At 53.7% G+C, this 22,814-nt stretch overlaps 1 protein-coding gene across 1 annotated transcript; it reads left to right on the plus strand.

Annotated features, from left to right (window-relative positions):
• Window positions 1–9,609: 9,609 nt before the first annotated feature.
• CEBPE (CCAAT enhancer binding protein epsilon) lies at window positions 9,610–11,976 on the plus strand. Its single transcript, XM_036323930.1, has 2 exons — window positions 9,610–10,843; window positions 11,435–11,976. Exons 1-2 carry the CDS (start codon window positions 10,334–10,336, stop codon window positions 11,768–11,770), a joined length of 846 nt encoding a protein of 281 aa, XP_036179823.1. The 5' UTR covers window positions 9,610–10,333; the 3' UTR covers window positions 11,771–11,976.
• Window positions 11,977–22,814: the final 10,838 nt, after the last annotated feature.

Consider the following 22,814-nt stretch of genomic DNA (forward strand, 5'->3'; position numbering starts at 1 on the left):
AAGAATATTCATACATGTCAATCCACCTGTTCTTATTTAATTCAAGCAACATGGTCATTACAGCTGAAGAGGTCCAAAAGATGTATCTGACCCTACCCTCAAAGAGCAGATAGTCTATGGGGAGGAGAAGGCAAGAACACACATGGCAGCCCTGGCCAGGTAGCCCAATTGGGTAGAGCATCATCCCAATACCCTAAGGTTGCAGGTTTGATCCCCAGGGTACATACAAGAACCAACCAATGACCTAGCTGGTGTAGCTCGATTGGTTGAGTGGTGTGGCTCAGTTGGCTGAATGTCATCCATGCACCAAAAGGTCGATGGTTCAATTCCTGGTCAGGGCACATGCCTGGCTTGTGGGCTCTATCCCCAGTGGGAGGCATGCAGGAAGCAGCTGATTGATCGAAGTTTCTCTCTCTCTCTCTCTCTCTAAAAATCAATAGAAACATATTTTAAAAAGAATCAACCAACGAATGCATAAATAAGTAGAACAACAAATTGATGTTTCTCTCTCCCTCCCTTCTCTAAAATCAATAAATTAAGTAATTAAAATCAAAGAAAGGCACACACATGGCACAGATGTGTGCCCTTCACAGCATCACTGACTACCCACTCTGACTGGACTCCAGCTGCTACAGGCAGGGGCTGATCCTGCCAGGCCCCCAGAGCCCATGCAGTGCCTGGTACCTAAGTGTTCAAAAGCGCTTGTCAAATTGAAGGATCAGATGAGGCTGCAGACTGTATCCCTTTATCTGACACAGATAAACTGCAATGGGTGGTCAAAGGAAGGGCAGAAAGAGACTGAACATTACTTTCCTTGTGTTATCTTATTCAAAGTTTAATTAAACAATCTGATCAAGTAAGCACGACTACTGCCATTTTACAAGATTAAGTAACTTGTCCAAGGTCACGGAGCTGGTGACAAAGGCAGGATTTGAGTCCAGTTATCTCTGACACTTCCCCGCCGTGCTCAACTGCCTCCCTGTTCGAAAGACTTGGTAAAAGAGGTGGCCTTTGAACTGAGCCAGGTTAGAGTCAGTAAGATAATACACATGCATTGCTTCAGTTAATGCAAACAGGTAGCAACTGCAGGAGCTGGGAGAAAAGGATCCTGCTGACCAGGGAGGGTTTCTTTCGGCTTCTGAACAATTATGCTGAACCCAGGTATACCCGACCCCGGGATTGGCTCCGCCCTCCCCACCCTCCTTCCAGCCCAGCACCCACGCCTCCCCTGCCCAAACATCCAGAACAGCTCTACCCTGGCCAAACCCCTCGGTTACTGGGAAACACTGATGTCAGTGAGCCAGCAACGTCAGCCACCAGCCTGGAAGGTGAGAGACCTGAGATCACTTATCTTCCCACCAGAGCTGTGCGACTTTCTCATTTCCTGCCGGCTTTATTTGCACACCTCCCTGCTTCTTCCAGCGCCTGTTCGCTCACTGCTGATTCTCCCCCCCTCCCCCAGGGTGCCTGACTGAGCCAAAGAAGGCTCTCTGAGCCACAGGGTTCCCCCATTTCCCTGTCCCTTCTTGCTGAGGATATCAAGAACTAACCCATTGCCCTTTCCCCCAAGATCAACGCAGCATGCTTGAATGACCTTGGGCAGCTCTGCTTGTTTTCCTCGTTTATAAGGCAACAATAAAAATATAATCTGTCTTGCTTACCTTCCTACTTAACTCACAAGGAAACTGTCAGCATGAAAAAGTGTATGTTTCAATGATTGAAAAAGCCTAACACCAGAAAATGCCAGGTCTTCACTGCCGTCGCTAGTATTTTCAAAGTTGGGGAGAGATAGAATTTCTCCTCATTGAGACAAGGCCCTATGAGCCTTTCCACTCTCCCAGTAACTGCACCATAAGTCTTCATCCCAGCTGTGCTCCCTCTTCCTCCTTCCCTACAGACCCCCGGCTGTCTCCCGGGGTCAGGACTGTGGGAGACTGCCCTCTGTCGGTCACCTGATTCCTGACCACAGCTGCCCCTCAAGTCCAGATTTTGGGCCAACATTGCCACCTAATGGTCCACAGAGGCACTGCTGCCAAACTGAATTGGCTCACCTGTGGTACCTGTTTGCCGCAGGGTCTTGAGAAACGGGGAGAAGGTGGAACAAATCTCCCCATTTGGTTCCTGAGATCTGTCTCTGGGATGCACACAGATCTTCCCGTGCCAGGTCAGGGCTTTTATTAATTTATTTTTTAAAATATATTTTTATTGATTTCAGAGAGAAAGGGAGAGGGAGAGAGATAAAAACATCAATGATGAGAGGGAATCGTTGATTGGCTGCCTCCTGCACACCCCCTACTGGGGATTGAGCATTCAACCCTAGCATGTGCCCTTGACCAGAATCGAACCTGGGACCCTTCAGTCCACAAGCCGGCACTCTCCATTCAGCCAAACCAGCTAGGGCCAGGTCAGGGCTTTTATTTACTAGAGGCCTGGCACATAAAAATTCGTGCACTCGGGGGTGGGGGTGTCCCTCAGCCCGGCCTGTGCCCTCTCGCAGTCTGGGACCCCTCGGGGATGACCACCTGCTGGCTTAGGCCTGCTCCCCAGGGGATTGGGCCTAAGCTGGCAATCAGACATCCCTCTGGAAGCCCGGCAGCCATCAGGGGATGTCCACGTGCCAGCGGGGAGCAGACCTAAGCTGCAGTCAGACATCCTTAGTGCTGCTGAGGAGGTAGGAGAGGCTCCCACCACCACCGTTGTACTGGCAGCCATCAGCCTGACTTGTGGCTGAGCAGAGCTCCTCCATGTGGGAGCTAACTGACCACCAGAGGGCAGCTCCTGCATTGAGCGTCTGCCCTCTGGTGGTCAGTGTGTGTCATAGTGACCAGTCATTCCCAGTCTTTCTGCTGTTAGGGTCAATTTGCATATTACCCTTTTACTCTATAGGATAGAGGCCTAGTGCACAGGTGGGGGCTGGCTGGTTTGCCCTGAATGGTGTCCCGGATCAGGGTGGGGGTCCCGCTTGGGTGCCTGGCCAGCCTGGGTGAGGGGCTGATGGCTGTTTTCAGGCTGCCTGCACCCCCTTCAGAGTGGGGGTCCCCACTGGGGTGCCTGGCCAGCCTGGATGAGGGGCTGAGGGCTGTTTTCAGGCGGGCCAAGCCTGCAACTGAAGCTCCCAGCCTCTCCTTTTTTTCTTTTTTTTCTTTTTTATTCTGGGATTTATTTACCTTCTGTAATTGAAACTTTGTTGCAGGCCAGCTGGCTGAAAGCAGGTACCTGGGGATTGTTTAGCTTCTATAATTGCAACATTGTTGCTTAGAGTGCAGCTCAGAGCTGGGCTGCGGCAGGCGGGGAACCTTGGCTTCCTCCATCACTGGAGCAAGCAAACCTTATGTTCGTTTCAGCTGCCTGGTTGCCGGCCGCCATCTTGGTTGGCAGTTAATTTGCATATCCTGCTGATTAGCCAATGGGAAGCGTAGCGGAGGTATGGTTAATTACCATGTTTGTCTATTATTAGATAGGACTAGAGGCCCGGTGCACAAAAATTTGTGCACTCGGGGGGGAGGGAGGTCCCTCAGCCCGGCCTGTGCCCTCTCGCAGTCTGGGACCCCTCGGGAGATAACGACCTGCTGGCTTAGGCCTGCTCCTGGGTGGCAGAGGGCAGGCCCAATCCCTAGGTGCAGCCCCTGGTCGGGCTCAGAGCAGGGCCGATTGGGGTGTTGGGGCGCCACCCCCTGTCATGCACAGAGCAGGGCGATCGGGAGGTTGTGATGCCACCCTCAGTCACGCTCAGGGTAGGGCCGATTGGGGGGTTGGGGCACCGTCCCCTGTCACACTCAAGGCAGGGTCGATGGGGAGGTTGCAGCGCCACCCCCTGTCACGCACAGAGCAGGGCCAATCAGGGGGTTGGGGCACTGCCCCCTGTCACTCACAGAGCAGGGCCCATCAAGGGGGTTGGGGCTCTGTACCCTGTCACGCACAGAGCAGGGCCAATCAGGGGGTTGGGGCACCGCCCTCTATCACCCATAGAGCAGGGCCAATCTGGGGGTTGGGGCGCCGCCACTCTCACACTCAAGGCAGGGTCGATGGGGAGGTTGCAGCGCCACCCCCTGTCACGCACAGAGCAGGGCCAATCAGGGGGTTGGGGCACTGCCCCCTGTCACTCACAGAGCAGGGCCCATCAAGGGGGTTGGGGCTCTGTACCCTGTCACGCACAGAGCAGGGCCAATCAGGGGGTTGGGCACCGCCCTCTATCACCCATAGAGCAGGGCCGATCTGGGGGTTGGGGCGCCGCCACTCTCACACTCAAGGCAGGGTCGATGGAGAGGTTGCAGCGCCACCCCCTGTCACTCACAGAGCAGGGCCCATCAGGGGGGTTGGGGCTCTGTACCCTGTCACACACAGAGCAGGGCCGATCAGGGGGTTGGGGCGCCGTACCCTGTCACACACAGAGCCGCAGGGCGATCAGGGGGTTTGGACGCTGCCCCCTGTCACGCTGATCCCAGTGCTGGGAGGCATATTACCCTTTTACTATATAGAGTAGAGGCCTGGTGCACGGGTGGGTGCCGGCTGGTTTGCCCTGAAGAGTGTCCTGGATCAGGGTGGGGGTCCCCACTAGGGTGCCTGGCCAGCCTGGGTTAGGGGATGATGGCTGTTTGCAGCTGGTCACACACCCTTCAGGGTGGGGGTCCCCACTGGGGTGCCTGGCCAGTCTGGGTGAGGGGCTGAGGGCTGTTTTCAGACTGGGGGTGACTGAAGCTCCCAACCACTCCTTTTTTTCTTTTTCTTTTTTTATTCTGGGCCAGCTTTAGCTTTGAGGCTTGGCTCCAGCTCTTAGGCCTCTGCTGCTGAAAGTAGGTTTCTGGCCTTTGCTTACAATGTTGCGATCCTGCTGGCTGAAGCCCGGTGGATTCTGGCCTTTGCTTACAATGTTGTGATCCTGCTGGCTGAAGCCCGCGGACTAAAGCAGGTTTCTGGGGTTTTGTTTAGCTTCTATATTGTTACATAGTTGCTTAGAGTTGCAGCTCAGAGGCCTGCAGCGGCAGGCGGGGAACGTTGGAGCCCTCCGTCACTGAAGCAAGCAAGCCTCATGTTAGTTTCAAGCTGCCTGGCTGCCGGCTGCCATCTTGGCTGGCAGTTAATTTGCATATTGCCCTGATTAGCCAATGGGAAGGGTAGCAGTCGTATGCTAATTACCATGTTTCTCTTTTATTAGATAGGATTTTCTTGTATTTTATTGGTTTCAGAGAGAAAGGGAGAGGGAGAGAGAGATAAAAACATCAATGATTGCCGGGACCGGTTTGGCTCGCTGGATAGAGCGTTGGCCTGCGGACTGAGGGGTCCCAGGTTCGATTCCGGTCGGGGGCATGTGCCTGGGTTGCGGGCATATCCCCGGTGGGAGATGTGCGGGAGGCAGCTGATCGATGTTTCTCTCTCGTCGATGTTTCTAACTCTCTGTCTCTCTCCCTTCCTCTCTGTAAAAAATCAATAAAATATATTTTAAAAAAACATCAATGATGAGAGGGAATCATTGATTGGCTGCCTCCTGCACACCCCCTACTGGGGATTGAGCCTGCAACCCAGGCATGTGCCCTTGGCCGGAATCAAACCTGAGACCCTTCAGTCCGCAGACTGACACTCTATCCATTGAGCCAAACCAGCTAGGGCAGGGTTTTTATTTATTTATTTTTTTAATATATAAATATATTTTTAAAATATATTTTATTGATTTTTTTACAAAGAGGGAGAGGGATAAAGAATTAGAAACAGGAGGAACTAAGATGGCGGCGTAGGAAGTAGACGTGTGAGTGCTGCCTCCCACAACATCATTGAAACTACCAACTATAAGACAAACAACCACCATTCAGAACTATGGGGAAGTTGGCCCAGTGGAAGCTCTACAACTGGAAGGAAAGAAAGAAGCGCAGCGAGACTGAGTAGGAGCTACAGAGGCACCAAAAACAGAGGTACACAGTCACGCGCCAGGCGGGCTGCAACTGGATGCGCGGTTTTTTTCATTCGGAAGCGGTTACGAACCCTCAAATCCTCTGGGCTTGCTCGGGGCAGGTCTCTGAGGCCCCAGGCCCATGGGGAGAGGCGGCACAGCCCTGCAGCGGTCAGAAAGCAGGGGAGGCTCTGGCGCGCGCGGCTGCTTGCTGGCACTGGGGGACACGAAGTCCCAGTGTCCCGGAGAGCCGAGGAGCCGCGGAAATTCTGCCATTGCTGTTTGCCCCACCCTGGCGGCTTCCTGAGACCCTGCCCTACCCAATTTACATCTCCATCCAGGCTGTGCCAGAGGCACAAGTGGAAACGCCTGCGCTTTTATAAACTCTCGAATCCACTGAGCTGGTTCGGGCGGGATCATGAGCCACCAGACCCTACGGGGAGTGGCGGCACAGCCTTGCAGCAGTCAGAAAGGGAGGGAGGCTCTGTCGCGCAGCTGCTCACCGGCACTGGGGAACACGAAGCCCTGGTGTCCCAGAGAGGCGAGGAGCCGCAGAGACGCTGCCATTGCTATTTGCTCCACCCTGGCGATTCCCTGAGTCCCAGCCCTAATCAATTTACATCCCCATCCAAGCTGTGCCAGGTGCATAAAAAGACCCACCTGCGCTTTTGCAGCCTAGCCCAACAAATTGCAGACTTCAACTCCTCACACCCATGGGAGACGCGCTCAAGAAGCAGACCCAGGAGAACCAAGATGGCGGTGTAAGGAAGAAACCTGTGCGTGCTGCCTCCCACAACATCATCGAGGCTACCAACTGTGGGACAAACAGCTATCATACGGAACCATGGGAAAGCTGGCCCAGTGGAGGCTCTACAAAAGGAAAGAAAGAAGAGCGATGAGACTGAGTAGGATGTGCAGAGGCACCAAGTACAGAGCCCAACCCAGCAGGCTGCAGATTTCAGCTCCTCACATCCGGGAGGGACACTCTCGGGGGGCGGAGTCGGGTTTGGGGCAGGCCGGGGCTGGGCCCGGCTGGACCCGGCTGGACCAGCGATGTGGAACCCTGTACCAGCAGGCGCACAAGCACGCCCACCGGTTCCAGTCTCGCGTGGGACGCTGGGGGACAGCAGATAGGCAGTCTGTGCACTTGGTGGAGGGCGAAGTCCAAGCAGGCATACTGGATGTTCAGCCACCAGGAAAGCCTGGAGATTTTGTCTGGTGGGGAGCCACCCGGCAGGGGACAGAGTGCCAAACTTCATATTTCCCCGGTGAGGCTGGGACGGCCCCGGTGAGGCCAATATAGCCCCGGTGAGGTTGGGACGGCCCTAGTGAGGTCGGGACGGCCCTGGTGAGGCCAAAACGGCCCCAGTGAGGCCGAGACGGCCCCAGTGAGGCCGAGACGGCCCCGGTGAGGTCGGGATGCTCCCGGAAAGGTCGGGACGGCCCCGGTGAGGTCAAGACTGCCCCGGTGAGGTCGGAACGGCCCCAGTGAGGTTGAGATGGCATCTGGGGCTGGAATGGCCCCGGTGAGGTCGAGACAGCACTGCTGAGGTTGAAACAGCCCCGGTGAGGTTGGGACGGCCCTGGTGAGGTTGAAATGGCCCCGGCGAGGTCAGGATGGCCCCGATGAGGTTGAAACGGCCTCTGTGAGGTTGGGACAGCCCTGGTGAGGTCGGGCCCTGGTGAGGGCGAGACGGCCCCAGTGAGGTCGAGACGGCCCCAGTGAGGTCGGGACAGCCCTGGTGAGGTTGAAACGGCCCCGGAGAGGTCAGGACAGCCCCAGTGAGGTTGAAATGGCCCTGGTGAGGTTGAAACAGCCCCAGTGAGGCCAAGACGGCCCCGGTGAGGTTGAAACGGCCCCAGTGAGATTGGGACAGCCCTGGTGAGGTTGAAACGGCCCCAGTGAGGTTGAAACAGCCCCGGTGAGGCCAAGACGGCCCCAGTGAGGTTGGAACAGCCCCAGTGAGGTTGAAACGGCCCTGGTGAGGCCAGGATGGCCCCGGTGAGGTAGGGATGGCCCCAGCGAGGTCGGGACGGCCCCAGTGAGGTCAAGACGGCCCTGGTGAGGACAAAACGGCCCTGGTGAGGTTGGGACAGATAATGGGGACCAGTATAGACTGATGAACAGGGGTAGATGCAGAGGCAGAGCAGCATTGAACAGACTGTCAAACTACAGTGGGAAGCCTGGAGAGGGTTTGGGGGGTGGGGGGGGGGGGGCTTAAGAGATCAACCGAAGGACTTATATGCATGCATATAAGAATAACCAATGGACACAAGACACTAGGGGGTAGGGGCCGGGGGAATGTCAAGGGGGGAGGGGGGGGAAGGAGACATATGTAATACTCTTTGTAATACTTCAAGAAATAAAAATTATTTTTTATTTATTTTTTTTTTTTTGCATGCATCTGGGCCTCTTTTTATTTATTTATTTTTTTCACCTTGATTTTTTTTTCTTTTTTATTTTTATTTTTTTATTTTTATTTTTTAATTGCTTAAAGTATTACAAAGGGTATTACATATGTGTCTTTTTTTTTTTTTTCCCCGCCCTTGACTATCCCCTGGCCTCTCCCACCCAATAAAAATTATTTAAAAAAAAAAAAAAGAATTGGGCCACACTGTAAAAAAAAAGTTAGAAACATTGATCAGCTGCTTCCTGCAGACCCTCCACTGGAGATGCACCCACAACCAAGGTACATGGCCTTGACCAGGATCGAACCTGGGACCCTTCAGTCTGCAGGCTGACACTCTATCCACTGAGCCAAACCGGTTAGAGCCAGGTCAGGGCTTTTAGAGAAAGCACCTCAAACCCTGAATGGAAAGCTCCTGGCGTATTGTGGTGTTGGGAGGGAGAACGAGGACACTAACTGGAGGGGTAACTTTTCTGACCTTTAGGCAGCTCTATTTGCATACTTCATTTTAGTGTTTAATGACACGCCTATCGCTTCTGCATTTTCCCCACTGTGGCCTGGCCCTTGGTGTGCCTGACCTAGACTAGTAAAACCTTCTAGCTCGCCACAAGGCACTCCCAGCATTTGCTGGTGATAAAAGAGCCAGTAACACACTTCTGTGTGTCCTTCCTTTTCACTGAGCTATATAGTCCCTTTTATAGATATAATTCAACAGGTGAAAAAAGGGACACAGCTGGTGCCTCTGCCAGAAAGGAGTGGGGAGTTCCCAGAGAAAAAGAAAAGGGAAGGAAGAAGGGACCTCCCATGAGACCAAAAGTACAGAGAGCAAGCCCTGAGCTTCTCCTGAAGACCCTGAAACAGAGCCCCAGGAAGAGGTGATGACAAAAGACACGGCTTCTCAAGCCTCACAAGAGGAAGTGGACCCAAGAGACGTGCATCGAGGTCAGAAAATGGCTATGCAGAAGGAAAGACAGCAAACCGAGCTGTAGAGAGTGCCCGAGCCCTGCAGCCAGGGCACAGGGAACGGGCAGAGCCCCAGGACCAGAGCAGGGCAGAGCTCCAGCCTGAGGCTCTGGCAGCACAGGCAGCAGGAAAAGAGGCTCTGGAGCCACCAGAAGAGTGTGACAGTCCATCCTTAGGGCAGCAACTTGCCTGTGCCTGAGGCACAGGGTCCAAGACCTGATCAGGAGCCTCAGCCAAGGCGGGGCACTCAGGGCCAGTGCCAAGCTGCTAAAGCTAGCCACAGCTGGAAACATATGAGGGATTGGGCTATTGCACAGACCTTGTGCAAAAACCTAGCAAATGAGCGGGCTCTGTGACTCGGTCCCAGAACCTATCACTGTTTCCTAAACCCCTCAAACACCCCCTGGCCTGCACCAGGAGAATGCCCTGGGAGGTGGGGCTACAAAAGGAACTGACTGCCCCTGGGAGTGGGTGGAGCCCAGCCTTTTGGGGGACTGAGCGAGAGGTGTGTTGAGGGAGGAGCTCAGCCAAAGCTGGGGGTCGGCACTGGAAGAGGGTGTTCTCTGTTCATTCTGACTTGGCACCTCATTCTGCACAGAACTTTTTGGAAGTTGGAGGGAAGAGAGCACTCAGAGGGAGGTGTTGCCCTCAGCAAGGACGCTGGCATGCCCTGGACTCAACGGGAACAGGGGAGGTGTTCCCAGAAGCACCAGCTCCTGGACAGCTCAGAACTCTGACTTGGATCCTGACCAAAGAGTGCCCAACCGCTAAATAGGCTGAGGGCCCATTTCTCTAAGGCCCGCATCCCTCCCTCGGGGTGCGCCCTGCCCCTCCCTGAGTCACCCCAGGGAGAGAGGGGGAAAAAAGGGAAGAGAAAAGCTGCATTGACTACAGAGGAAGGAAAAGGAAACAGAGGAGGGAGGAGAGAGGCCAGGCAGGAGTGGGTGACAGAGAAGCCCGAGAGGGCAGATCTAGGGCAAATCTAGGGCAGGGGGAGGTCGAGGAAGGGCAGACCGAGCATCCCAAGGTGCCCCAAGAGCAGGGCCCGGGGGCGGGGAACCCAGGGGGCGGACCGGCCATGTCCCACGGGACCTACTACGAGTGTGAGCCCCGGGCTGGCCAGCAGCCACTCGAATTCTCAGGGGCCCGAGCGGGGCCTGGGGAGCTGGGGGACATGTGTGAGCATGAGGCCTCCATCGACCTCTCTGCCTACATCGAGTCTGGGGAGGAGCAGCTTCTCTCGGACCTCTTCGCTGTGAAGCCGTCACCGGAGGCCCGAGGCCTCAAGGGCCCCGGAACCCCTTCTTTCCCCCACTACCTGCCACCTGACCCTCGGCCCTTCGCCTACCCCCCACATACCTTCGGCCCCGACAGGAAGGCGCTGGGACCCGGCATCTACAGCAGCCCGGGGAGCTACGACCCCAGGGCTGTGGCTGTGAAGGAGGAGCCTCGGGGCCCCGAGGGCAGCCGCGGGGCCAGCCGCAGCGGCTACAATCCTCTGCAGTACCAAGTGGCACACTGTGGGCAGACGGCCATGCACCTGCCCCCGGCTCTAGCAGCGCCCAGCCAGCCCCTGCGTGTCCTCAAGGTAAGAGCAGGTCAGCTCTCCTCCGTGCCTTCCAGGGGCTGGAGAGAGGCCCCTGTGGATGGGGGAACTCTGAGCTTCCTGCTTATTCTTAGCGAGTCTGTGTTTGGTGTTGCTTTGTGAAATTGGCTCACCCCAAAGCTCTCTGCACCCACCACCCAACCACGACCCCGCTTCCTTCTCAGTGGATCCACTCCCACCTTGAAGCCCGTGTGCTGCAGTCCCTGTGGCCAGCTGGCCTGCCTGACCCCAGGCCCCCCAGCTTCTCTGCCGCCCACCTCTTGTGTCTCTGCCGCCTGCTTCTAGAAGAGGAAATGCCGGCTGATCACAGAATTGGAGACTCAATATAGACTGAAGGAAAGTGTCCTCAGAGAGTGTGGAGCATGGAAAGGAATTTTAGTCAGAGCAGGGACCCTGTGCACCCAGCAGGCAAAGGCTGCTCTGACTGGGACCCAGGAGCTGGCTCTGGAATCCCTTGTCTCTCTGAGGCCCAAGGGTGCTCTGGCTGCCGGCATTCCTGCCCTGCCTCCACTCTGCTTCACTCTGCTTCCTGGCCAGCCCTCACCTCTTGTCCCTCTGTGCCTTCCCCTCCAGGCCCCTATGGCTGCTGCCGCGGCCCCCTGCAGCCCCCTCCTAAAGGCTCCCTCTCCAGCTGGCCCCTCGCACAAGGGCAAGAAGGCAGTCAACAAAGACAGCCTGGAGTACCGGCTGCGGCGGGAACGGAACAACATTGCCGTGCGCAAGAGCCGGGACAAGGCCAAGAGGCGCATCCTGGAGACGCAGCAGAAGGTACTGGAGTACATGGCGGAGAACGAGCGCCTCCGCAGCCGCGTGGAGCAGCTGACCCAGGAGCTGGACACCCTTCGGAACCTCTTCCGCCAGATCCCCGAGGCCGCCAACCTCATCAAGGGTGTGGGGGGTTGCAGTTGAGTCCAGCCGGCAGACTGTGGGCACCTTACCCCCCCGGCCTGCCCCTGGGGACCCCTGCTCTGCTGGGGTTCTAGAGCTCCTCACAGGCCAAGCCTAAGACATACATCCTGGACAAATGGCAGCAGGTGGCAAGGGAGGAGGGCGGGCCTCAGCATTGTGATTCTGAAGCTGAATAAAATTGCACTGTGACTTGGTACTGGGGCTGTACACCGGGCCTGGGCCTGTGTGAGTGTGTGTTTGTGTGTGTGTGCCTTGGCCATGCAGAGGAAAGACAGCAAATGCAGCTGTAGCAAGCGCCTGGGAATGCATGTGGCTAGTTCTGCATGCCTCTTGCTTCCTTGCCCAAGGGAATATTTGGGAATATTTCCAAATGTTCAGCAGATACGCTGCCCACAGCTCTCCCCCAAAACACCACCTGGACAGTCAGTGTGTCTGTCACTCTGTCTTCTCTCCTTCCCCCTCCCCCCCGCCCCCACTCTGTCCTCTGAACACTGAAGGCACCCTCCTGTCACCCCACGGGACCTAGAGCGGCCTCTGATTACTGTCCTAACAGAGCTCTGTGGCTTAGAGGAAGACCTAGCACCACCCAGACCCTGCTGACCCACGCCCTGCTCTCTGTCCCCTTGAGGTATCACCTGGGAGCTCCTGCCCCAGGTGACCAAGGGAAAAATTCCAGACGACTCTGCCATGCTTGCGGACCCTTAGCTCTTGATCCAGGACTCAATCCCTTCTCTCCAGATCCACAGCTTCAGGCTACCACGTGCGGGCGCGCACGTACAGCGCAATTGAAACTTCGTGGCCCATGCGCAGAAGTCGGTATTTTGTGGAAGAGCCACACTCTAGGAGCCAAAGAGCCGCATGTGGCTCGCGAGCTGCAGTTTGCCGACCACTGGTCTACCCAATTGACACGTCCCCATGGCTCCCTCCCACCTGCTCCCATCTTTGTCCCTCATCCCCGTGGGCCCTAACACATGAGCATCTGAGTGCTTAGGGGATGAATCTGTTGGGAAAGGTCCTGAGGCCTGTTTGTATATGAGAAAATGGATCATGAGGAGGACGACAGTGAAACCCCATGTTCAAAGTGTTTTCTTTTTCACAGAACTCTCATGTAAGACGCACGGTAGTCCAGTGCTTGAGGGCCTCCATTTGAATTTCCCTCTGCTGCTTACTAGCTGTGTGACCTGGAGCCAGCTACTTCTCTCTGTGCTGCAGTTTCCTTATCTGCAAAATGGGAGTAGGGCTAGCCCCCACCTCATAGTGCTGTTATGTTCATAGATAAACAGGGCCTGGACCAGGGTCAGGGTGAATAGTTATTATTCCATTTTGCTAGAACTGACAGGACCTCAGAGATCTCATGTAAACTTCACATTTTTTCAGGTAAGAAAACTGAGGCCTCAGAGAGGGGAAGGGACTTAGAATCACACGATTGGTTAGAGACAGAACCAAAATTAGCTCCATAAAATTATACATCAAAAGAGGAGCTAGAAAAGACCTCAAGAGATCATCCAGTGGTCTTGGCCCTCAGAGAAGCAAGATAATGTGAGCCACATTTTATAGATAACGCAATTGAGGGCATAAGAGACATTGTCCTAAAGCTCACTCAGTCCCTTTGCTGTCTCAGCACAGGCACCTGTCTCTCTACTCTGAGCTCACACCTCCCTTCAGAGGTATGCAGCACATGGCTGGGCAACTAAATTCATTCATAAGTGATCAGGAGTGCCTGACAGACACAGGAAGAGAGACACAATACAGGCTAGAGTCTCCCCTAGACCACCAATGACTTGCAAGCCACTGCTGAGAAAGCCTGCGTCAGACATCAAGGAAACACTCTGTGAGACACAGAAACACTGGGGTCCAGATCCTCCCTGTTCTCTCTTTCTCCACATCCCCAGGGTCAGAGCCTTCCCACATCTTGGGCATTCGTGGGCACCATGCCTGCCTTACCCAGGACTCATCCCTCTCCTGCCTTTGCCTCGGTGTCTCTCGAGCACCATCTCTCCTACATCTGTGCCCTGGATCCCCTGCCCCAGGTCTGGTTTGGGCCCACAGATCTGAGCCTCACCCACTGGAGCCGCCTGAGTTTGGAAGGGGGAGGTGCCAGTTTCTGTGAATGCCTGGGAGAATCCTGCACCTTCCTTTCAGCCCAAGGGGATGGGTTGCATAAGGGGGGTTTGTACAGAACACACTGAGTGACTCAACCTCCGGATTTCCTCCTCCCACCTCAAGACCACTGTCCCTTGACTTATTTTCAGGGTTCTGGGTAATGGGACCTGGGTTGCTTAACCATTAACCCCGCGCTTCTTTCCCACAGCTCTGAATTGTGTCTCCTCCCAGCCCCCACCACCCCAGGGGCTCCTGAGGGCCGGGCGGCTGGCACCAGGACTGGAGAAGCCCCACTGGGAGAGAAGGGAACACCCGGCCCAGTGAGACACAGAGTGTCGAGCACATCCCATCCTCTGTGGCACATCATATTCCAGGGGGAGATGACAGATAGCCAGATGTCACACCTTTTAAATTTTTCTTTTATTTTTTAAAATATATTTTTATTGATTTCAGAGGGAAAGGGAGAGGGAGAGATAGAAACATCATTGATGAGAGAGAATCATTGATCAGCTGCGTCCTGCATGCCCCCTACGGGATATTGAACCCATAATCCAGGCATGTGCCCTGACCAGGAATCGAACAATGACCTCCTGATTCATAGGTGGATGCTCAACCACTGAGACACATCGGCCAGGCTGTTTATTTATTTTTAGAGAGAGAGAGAGAGAGAGAGAGAGAGAGAGAGAGAGAGAGAAACACCGATCGATTGGTTGCCTCCCATATGCATCCCAATGGGGTATTGAACCGGCAACTTAGGTATATCCCCCTACCAGGGACCAAACCCAAAACCTTTTGGTGTACAGGGATGATGCTCCAACCAACTGAGCCACTGGCCGGCGCCAGAAGTCACACTTTTTGAATGAGGTTTTTAAGCCGACCTCAACTAGTTTGGGCCAAAGTAACACTTGACAAGTATTTGTTGAGCATCTTTCCTGTGCCAGGCCTTTGCAAGATGTCCAGAACACTGTGGTGAATAAGACAACCAGCTCCTAGCTGAAGGGGTAGAAAGAAAAAGGCAACAAAAAATGTGCTGAGTGTCTTCCTCTGCCCCTCCTTGTCCATCTTGCCACATACCAGGTAAGACAGGAGAGTGAAGTGAGGTGCTTGTCCCCAACCCTTCCTAGGACAAGACAGGTACTCTTCACAGCTCCTTTTCACTGGATTCCTGCCCAAATGGCCTGTGGGGTGATGCCCCTCCTGCTGCCACCAGGCCTACTTTACCACTCCTTGCTGCCTTCCCTTAATCCTGTTTGTTCTCACTTCTGCAGAGCACCTTCATTAAGTTCATTAATTACTCCATTTGCATATGCCCATTGGGGAAACCAAATAAACCAATAGGTGGAGAAGCTATTTTAGCTGGAATGGTCAAGAAATGTCTCTCTTGTCCAGCCGACATGGCTCAGTGGTTGAGCGTCAACCTATAAATCAGGAGGTCAGGGTTCGATTCCTGGTCAGGGCACATGCCTGGGTTGCAGACTTGAACCTCAGTGTGGGGCCTGTAGGAGGCAGCTGATCAATGATTCTCTCTCCTCATTGATGTTTCTGTCTTTCTCTTCCTCTCCCTTCCTCTCTGAAATCAATAAAAAATATATTATCTACACTAATAAAAGAGAAACATGCAAATTGGTGTCACTCCACTATGCCCACCAGCCGATCGGATGAGTATACAAATTAACCCAACAAAGATGGTGGTTAATTTGCATACGCAGGTGCAGAGCGAAGACTGGGTGGAGCGGAGACTGAGGGCTCCGGAAGGCTCTGGCAGAGCAGAGACTGAGGGCTCCGGCGGAGCAGAGACTTAGGGTTCCAGAAGGCTCCGGCGGAGCAGAGACTGAGGGCTCCGGAAGGCTCCGGTGGAGCAGAGACTGAGGGCTCCAGAAGGCTCTGGTGGAGCAGAGACTGAGGGCTCCGGAAGGCTCCGGCGGAGCAGAGACTGAGGGCTCTGGCGGAGCAGAGACTGGGGGCTCCAGAAGGCTCTGGCGGAGCAGAGACTGAGGGCTCCGGCGGAGCAGAGACTGGGGACTCCAGAAGGCTCCGGCGGAGCAGAGACTGAGGGCTCCGGCGGAGCAGAGACTGAGGGCTCCGGCGGAGCAGAGACTGAGGGCTCCGGCGGAGCAGAGACTGAGGGCTCCAGAAGGCTCCGGTGGAGCAGAGACTGAGGGCTCCAGCGGAGCAGAGACTGAGGGCTCCGGAAGGCTCCGGTGGAGCAGAGACTGAGGGCTCCGGAAGGCTCCGGTGGAGCAGAGACTGAGGGCTCCAGAAGGCTCCGGTGGAGCAGAGACTGAGGGCTCCGGAAGGCTCCGGCAGAGCAGAGACTGGGGGCTCCAGAAGGCTCCGGCGGAGCAGAGACTGAGGGCTCCGGCGGAGCAGAGACTGAGGGCTCCAGAAGGCTCCGGTGGAGCGGAGACTGAGGGCTCCAGCAGAGCGGAGACTGAGGGCTGAAGAGGCTTGGATTCTCTGCTGTGGCCGGAATGAAGGCCTGGGTCCTGGGTGCCAGAGGAAAAACAGTGCCGGCAGCCAGGGTAAGGGAAGGCCTATTGCACGAATCTCTTCGTGCATTGACCATATATATAAAGGTCTCTCTTGGGGAGGAGATAAGAGGGGGTGAGGGGTGTTAAGAGGTGGGGGGAAAGGAGGGACATCTAAAACATTCCTATCGCTTTAGAATCCACAGCCTGGACCCACTTTCCTTCATGAGCATAGCTGGGGAGCAGGATGAAAGTCCTGAGCTGAGAGATAGGATGTCAGGCCCCAGGGAAGCCACAAGGAGGAAGGCTGTTTGGAGATACCTCTGAGAGGGGGAAGCTGCCCAAGGTGAGCCTGCCAAGGTCAGTCGGTGGAGGCTGCTTGTGAAAGCCTTTCCCCCTGCTCCGTGCACACCTCCCCACCCCACCCCACCCCCCATGGATTGCCACATGCCTGGGCCCCCAGGGCCCCCATCCCAGTGTTGCAAGATCCCGGTTGGGGTTGTGGAGGTAGAAAGGGGCCTCTTCATCTCCACCCCCTACCCTGTCCCAAGCCAGTGAGGGGACTATGGGATGGAGGGGGCTGCAGAGGAGATGCTGAGGCAAAAGGAGCCAGGGCTGGCTGAGGGCCTGTGCATCTCCTTTTCCACAGGCCAGTCACTTCCCGTCACTCTCACCAGCCCCCAGCAGGCAGACCTCTCTCTCCTCTCAGTACTCAGCCTGGGCTGCTCCAAAGTAGGAATGGTCCACCTGGGCGGGACTCCTGGTGGCCACTCTCAGCTGCTCCTATAAGCAGGCCTGGCCTGGCCTCAGAAAAAACTTCAATGGCACATAAAAAATTCCCCAGGGCTAACCCATGGAGAGATGGCAGGTATTTTCAGAGGAAAATGCTTGCAACTGGCCACCAATTCTGGCTCCAGGGAGCAGCAGAAGTATCCTAGGACTTGGGGAAAGGAAGGCTTCCTAATGAGGAGAGACCCACCTACAGAGCCTCCCCCTTCTCTTTTATAAACAGAGATCTGGGGTAGGTAGAGGCAAGCCATACATAGATTGGGTCCATTCCCCACGCCCCTCAAGCCAAGCTTTGCCCCCAACCCAGCCTCAAACTGTCCAACCCACTGCCCCCACACCTAGCACTGTCACCGCCGGCCAGGCCATCCAACCCTGCTGCAATCGGGACGGTTTGCAAAACGTCTGCGAGCTCCCGCTTTGTCACCATCTGAGGTTAGGACTGTACTCAGGAGATAAGCCCAGGCCCCACCCGCCTGTCCCGAGTGAGACTGCTGGCCTGCTGCAATCGGGACGGTTTGCAAAACCCCTGCTGGCTCCAGCTCTGTCACCATCTGAGGTTAGGGCTGCACCCCAAGATAAAGTCTAGCCCCGCCCACCAGCTCTGCCTTCCAACCTCCCAAGCAGCCTTTCTCAGACCCAGAGGTCCTCTCCTCACCTCTTCTTCCCTCCATCCCTAGCCTCACCTTTGCTCATTTTCCTCATCACCATCTTCTCTCCTCCCATCTCCCATCCTCATCCTTTCCTCCTCCCTCAGCTCCCTCCCTGCCTTCCCACTACAGTCACCTGTTTGCCCCCAAAATACTTAATAACATCTACTCCATGCCAGGCACTTTGCTTGTTGTGGGAGCTACGGGATAAACAAGGAGGACGGTCCTTGTCCTTGTGGGGCTTACAGATTCGTGAGGGGGGCAGACGAACGGAATCTCACAAGTAAATGTATAACTCTAAATTGTGGACAGTGCAATGTGGCAAAAGTAAAAAGGTGACTGTGACAGATAAATATAAGGCTCTCGATTTGAAAGTGTCAGAAAAGGCTTCTTTGAGGAAGTAATATATAAGTGGGTATCTAAAAGGTAAGTAGGTGTTAGTCTGCAAAAAAGTGGGGTTCCTAGCAGAAAGAGTATGCAAAGGTCCTGAGCTGCAGGATCTTCCCAGTCACTGACAGAGACTGGGGGGGCAGGCAGACTAGACAGGGGGGGGGGGGGGGGGAAGGGGAGGTCAGAGAGGGGCCGAGGCCACATCCTGCTCCAATAGATGGGATCCAGAGCACCAGAGGGAGGAAACACCTTCCAAAGGAAGAAGATTTTTTTCCTCCTAATGGGAAAAAAGGGATGGCAGCAGAAACAGGTGGGTTAGTAGCCGGCAGAGGCTGACTTCTGTCTCCCGGGGGAAGAAGAGGTGACTGCATGCGACTGACCAGGAGGCTCAGAGGAGGCTTGAAGACATAAAATCCTAATTGCTGAGGGTGGAAGAGGAAGTTGATTGCTGGTATTTCTGACTTGGAAGCACACAGCTAAAGTGGATGAGGACAAATTTGGAGTGACAGCTGCCTGTTCTGGGCTCGAATTCCTTCAGTTGTCCTTAGCGGCTCGGCAACAAATGGATCTTATCCAGGGAGGTGGGATGGACAGGACAGACTGGGAAGGGAACCTAAACAGGGGTTTAGTGGTGAACCTGGAAGCTAAGGTGGACAGGAGAGATGAAAAGACAGGAAGGGCCAGTGGTTCCTCAATGAGCTCGTAAAACAGCTGCAATGAGCTGACTTGAGCAAACAGACCATAAGGAAAGGAGATCATATCAGAGTGGGATGACTGATTCGGTTATTTCATAGGTGCTACAGTTTCTGGTGATGATAAAGCTCTGGGCATGACTCTGGGAGTGGCTTGCTAAGGTGGAATTGAGAAGAGTGTTTGAGATAAAAGGGTGAAAGAACTGAGAGATCAGCATCCTAGGTGGATCAGCCCTGTGGTTGATACACCATGTAGGACAACTGCTCTGCTCAGCCCCATTCACTCTCTGCCTCTCACATTGTCCAACATCCCACATCATCTCTTTCACCTCTGCCCCTTCCTCAACATCCCCTCTCCTTATACCTATCTAACTTCCTATCTCCATGCCCTTCCTCACCTTCATCCCCATCACTCTAACTTCCATTCTCCTAACTCCATCCTCTCTTATCATAGCCTTCACCTTCTCCTTGCCCATGAGCTCTCCTCATCTCCACCTTTTCTCTTCCTCATCTTTCTCATCCTGTTCCTCTCATCACAGCTTTATTTCTCCTCCACGCTGGGCCCTTGAGGAGCACTACTGCATGATGGGTTAAAGCTTGTGCTCAGGAGCCTTCCTATGTGGGTTCAAATCTCACATTTTACCACCTACCTATGTTGACTAATTTCACTGTGCCTCAGTTGTAAAACTGGGACTATAATGATACCTACATTGTATAGTTGCGGAAAGTTTAACATGAGTCTAAAGTGCTTGGAACAATGGGCACAAAGGAAGTGCTCAATAAAATTATTATCCTCACCCTCTCTCCTTATCTCCTTGCTCTAGCCTCACTTTCATCTCTCACCTCCACTACCTCTCTGCACCTACTTCATACCTCTTCAAAGAAGCAGAGATGAATCAGCTTCAGCACCCTCCCCCCCACCCCCCGAGTCTAGCAAGGAAACAATCACAAAAATAAGTGTCAGGAGACTATAATAAGAGCTACTTCAAATATGTGGGAAAAAATGCTATTAGTGACCAGAGGATGTGCAAACTAACTCAGCTCAGGGAATAAAGTCTCCACAGGCAGATACCCTCTCTGCTGGATCTTTAAAGATGAGGAAGAATTTGCCAGGCACATTCAGCAGAGAGGTATTCCAGCAGAAGGCTTTCCTTGGGCTTCCTCTGAGAGAAGGTAGGGAGTTCTGTGAGTGTGTGCGAAGTTAGGGTGAACCCCTACCCTGGCAGGGCATACCCTCCTCAGTCTGACCACAAGGGGGCAGCAAAGCACAGGCGGGGCTCCAGGTGGGAGCCAGAAAACCTGAAGAGAGCCACACAAACCTTGAGTCCATCACCTGGAAGTTTTGTTCACAGTTGCCCCGTCCCAGTCAGGAGAGAAAAAGGCTTCTTCCAACACTTGGAGAAAAAGACTAGGTTTGTCTTAGAGAAAAAACACGAATCAATTTTTTAAAAATATTGCAAAAAACCAGACAAAAAACAAGAGTCCCCTAAAGATTTTTACACAGAATGATAAGAATGGAATATTTCTCCACTGAGTTAAAATGTCAATAGAATATGCATGCTTTACTTGACTTCGTTACCATAAACCAGACATTGTTCTCAGCACTTTACAAATCTTACTCCTCATAAAAACACTATCAGGCAAGTGCAATCATCCCCATGTCTTAAATGGAAAAACTGAGGCATTTGACTAAGTTACATAGATAGAGTGGGCCAGAGCTGGTTTGGCTCTAGAGTTTGGATACCTCCCTTGTAATGGATAGTGCCAGCCACAGCTCTGGAATGTAAGAGTGTAACATTCAGTCTCCCCAGCCTTCTCTATCAGGAATTAGCTATTCTGTCTTATGTCACTGCACCCTGGACCTGCCTCTTCAAAAGTTAAATAATAGGGTTAGGTTCTGTTCCTTGTCCACAAACTGAAGCCTAAGCCCTCTGAGCTATGCCGAGAGCTGTGGATACAAAGCCAGCCAGGAAGCAGGCCCACCTTGAAAGCGTGCAGGATGTGCAGGGAGAGCCACTAAGCCAACAATTATAAAAGATGACAAGTGTTCTGTTGGGAGCAGGAAGGAGAGGCTGCCTCCCCCTCTGGCAGGTGTGGAATTTTGGCTGGAGGTGTTAAGAAAGGCTTCCCAGAGTAATTACAGGGAAGGTAGGAATTAGCCAGGCAGGCGGGGAAGGAGGGGTATCCAGGCAGAGTCAACAGGATGTGAAAGGACAGAATGAGCAAAGAAAACAAAGGGAGTGCCAAGAGTTAGGTGAGGACATCTTTGAATGTTTTCCATCACTGTCCATTTTTTTTATTTTTTTTATTTTATTGATTTTTACAGAGAGGAAGGGAGAGGGGTAGAGAGTCAGAAATATCGATGAGAGAGAAACATCGACCAGCTGCCTCCTGCACAACCCCCACTGGGTATGTACCTGCAACCAAGGTACATGCCCTTGACCGGAATCGAACCTGGGACCCTTCAGTCAGCAGGCCTATGCTCTATTCACTGAGCCAAACCGGTTACGGCGCACTGTCCATTTTAAAAGTCTCCTTTCCCTCCCCACATGCCCATAAATGGCTTCTATGAATACAACAGCCTCTCCTTGGAGCTGTCAGTCAACCAACATGTATTTGTTTTTAAATATGTTTTATTTCAGAGACGAAGAGAGAGATAGAAGCATCAGTGATGAGAGAGAATCATTGATGGGCTGCCTCCTACACACCCCAACTGGGGATAAAGCCTGCAACCCGGGCATGTGCCCTTGACTGGAATCAAACCCAGGACCCTTCAGTCCGCAGGCCGACACTCTATCCACTGAGCCAAACCAGCTAGGGCATATTTGGTTTTTTTAAATCCTCACCCGAGGATATTTTTCCATTGATTTTTAGAGATAGTGGAAGGGAGGAAAGAGGGGGGAAGAAAAAGAGAAACATCAGTGTGGAGAGAGAGACACAATTGGCTGCTTCCCACATGCACCCCCACCTGGGCCTGGGATCAAATTGCAACCAAGGTAAGTGCCCTTGACCAGGAATCCAACCTGTGCCCCTTAGGTGCCTAGGCCAATGCTCTAACCACTTAGTCAAACCAGCCAGGGCCCAACATGTATTTGTTAAGCACCTACTAAGTCTCCTGCACAGATGGAAGAGATGCACTAACCTCTGGCAGTTTAGAGTCCACCGGCTCTGATATGGGGCTGGTGAAGTGCAGGTGCCTTGTTTGCCCATCTCCATGGACTAGGCAGATACTTATGAAGCAAAGAATGTCCCACTACACACACACACACACACACACACACACACACACACACACACACCATTATGTTAAAACCCACGTTTTAGTTCTGGGAAGGTTCTGAGGTTGCCCACTCAGAATGGCAGGGGAGCCCTGGCAGGTTTGGCTCAGTAGATAGAGCGTTGGCCTGGAGACTGAAGGGTCCCAGGTTCGATTCTGGTCAAGGGCACAAGCCTGGATTGCGGGCTTGATCCCCAGTAGGGGGTGTGCAGGAGACAGCCAATCAATGATTCTCATCATTGATGTTTCAATCTCTCTCCCTCTCCCTTCCTCTCTGAAATCAATAAAAATATATTAATAGAAGGAGGAGGAGGAGGAGGAGGAGGGGGGGGGGGGGAGGAGGAGTGCTGCAGGGGAGTTAGGATGAGAGAAGGAAGCTGGTCAGGTGAATTCCTTAGCAGGTGGGCCAGGCCTTGGGAATAACACTGCCCCTCACCCAGCTCTCCACCTCTGGCACCTCTGGGAAGAGACAACTTCGGCTCTTGTGGTTCACATCCGACCTCCTGGCAGGAATTGTAGATTTAGTCAACAACACTCAAATCTTGAAAAAATAAGCAAAAGTGGTGGGAGGAGATATGCAGAGAGATGGTAAAGAAAGGAAAGCCAGAAGTCAGTGAGGCAGGGAAGAAGGGGCAGGAAGAGAGCCTCAGGGCAGGCTCTGGAAGACACCGACGGAAG

This window comes from Myotis myotis, unplaced genomic scaffold, assembly GCF_014108235.1.
Source record: "Myotis myotis isolate mMyoMyo1 unplaced genomic scaffold, mMyoMyo1.p scaffold_m19_p_1, whole genome shotgun sequence".
NCBI classification, from domain to species: domain Eukaryota; kingdom Metazoa; phylum Chordata; class Mammalia; order Chiroptera; family Vespertilionidae; genus Myotis; species Myotis myotis.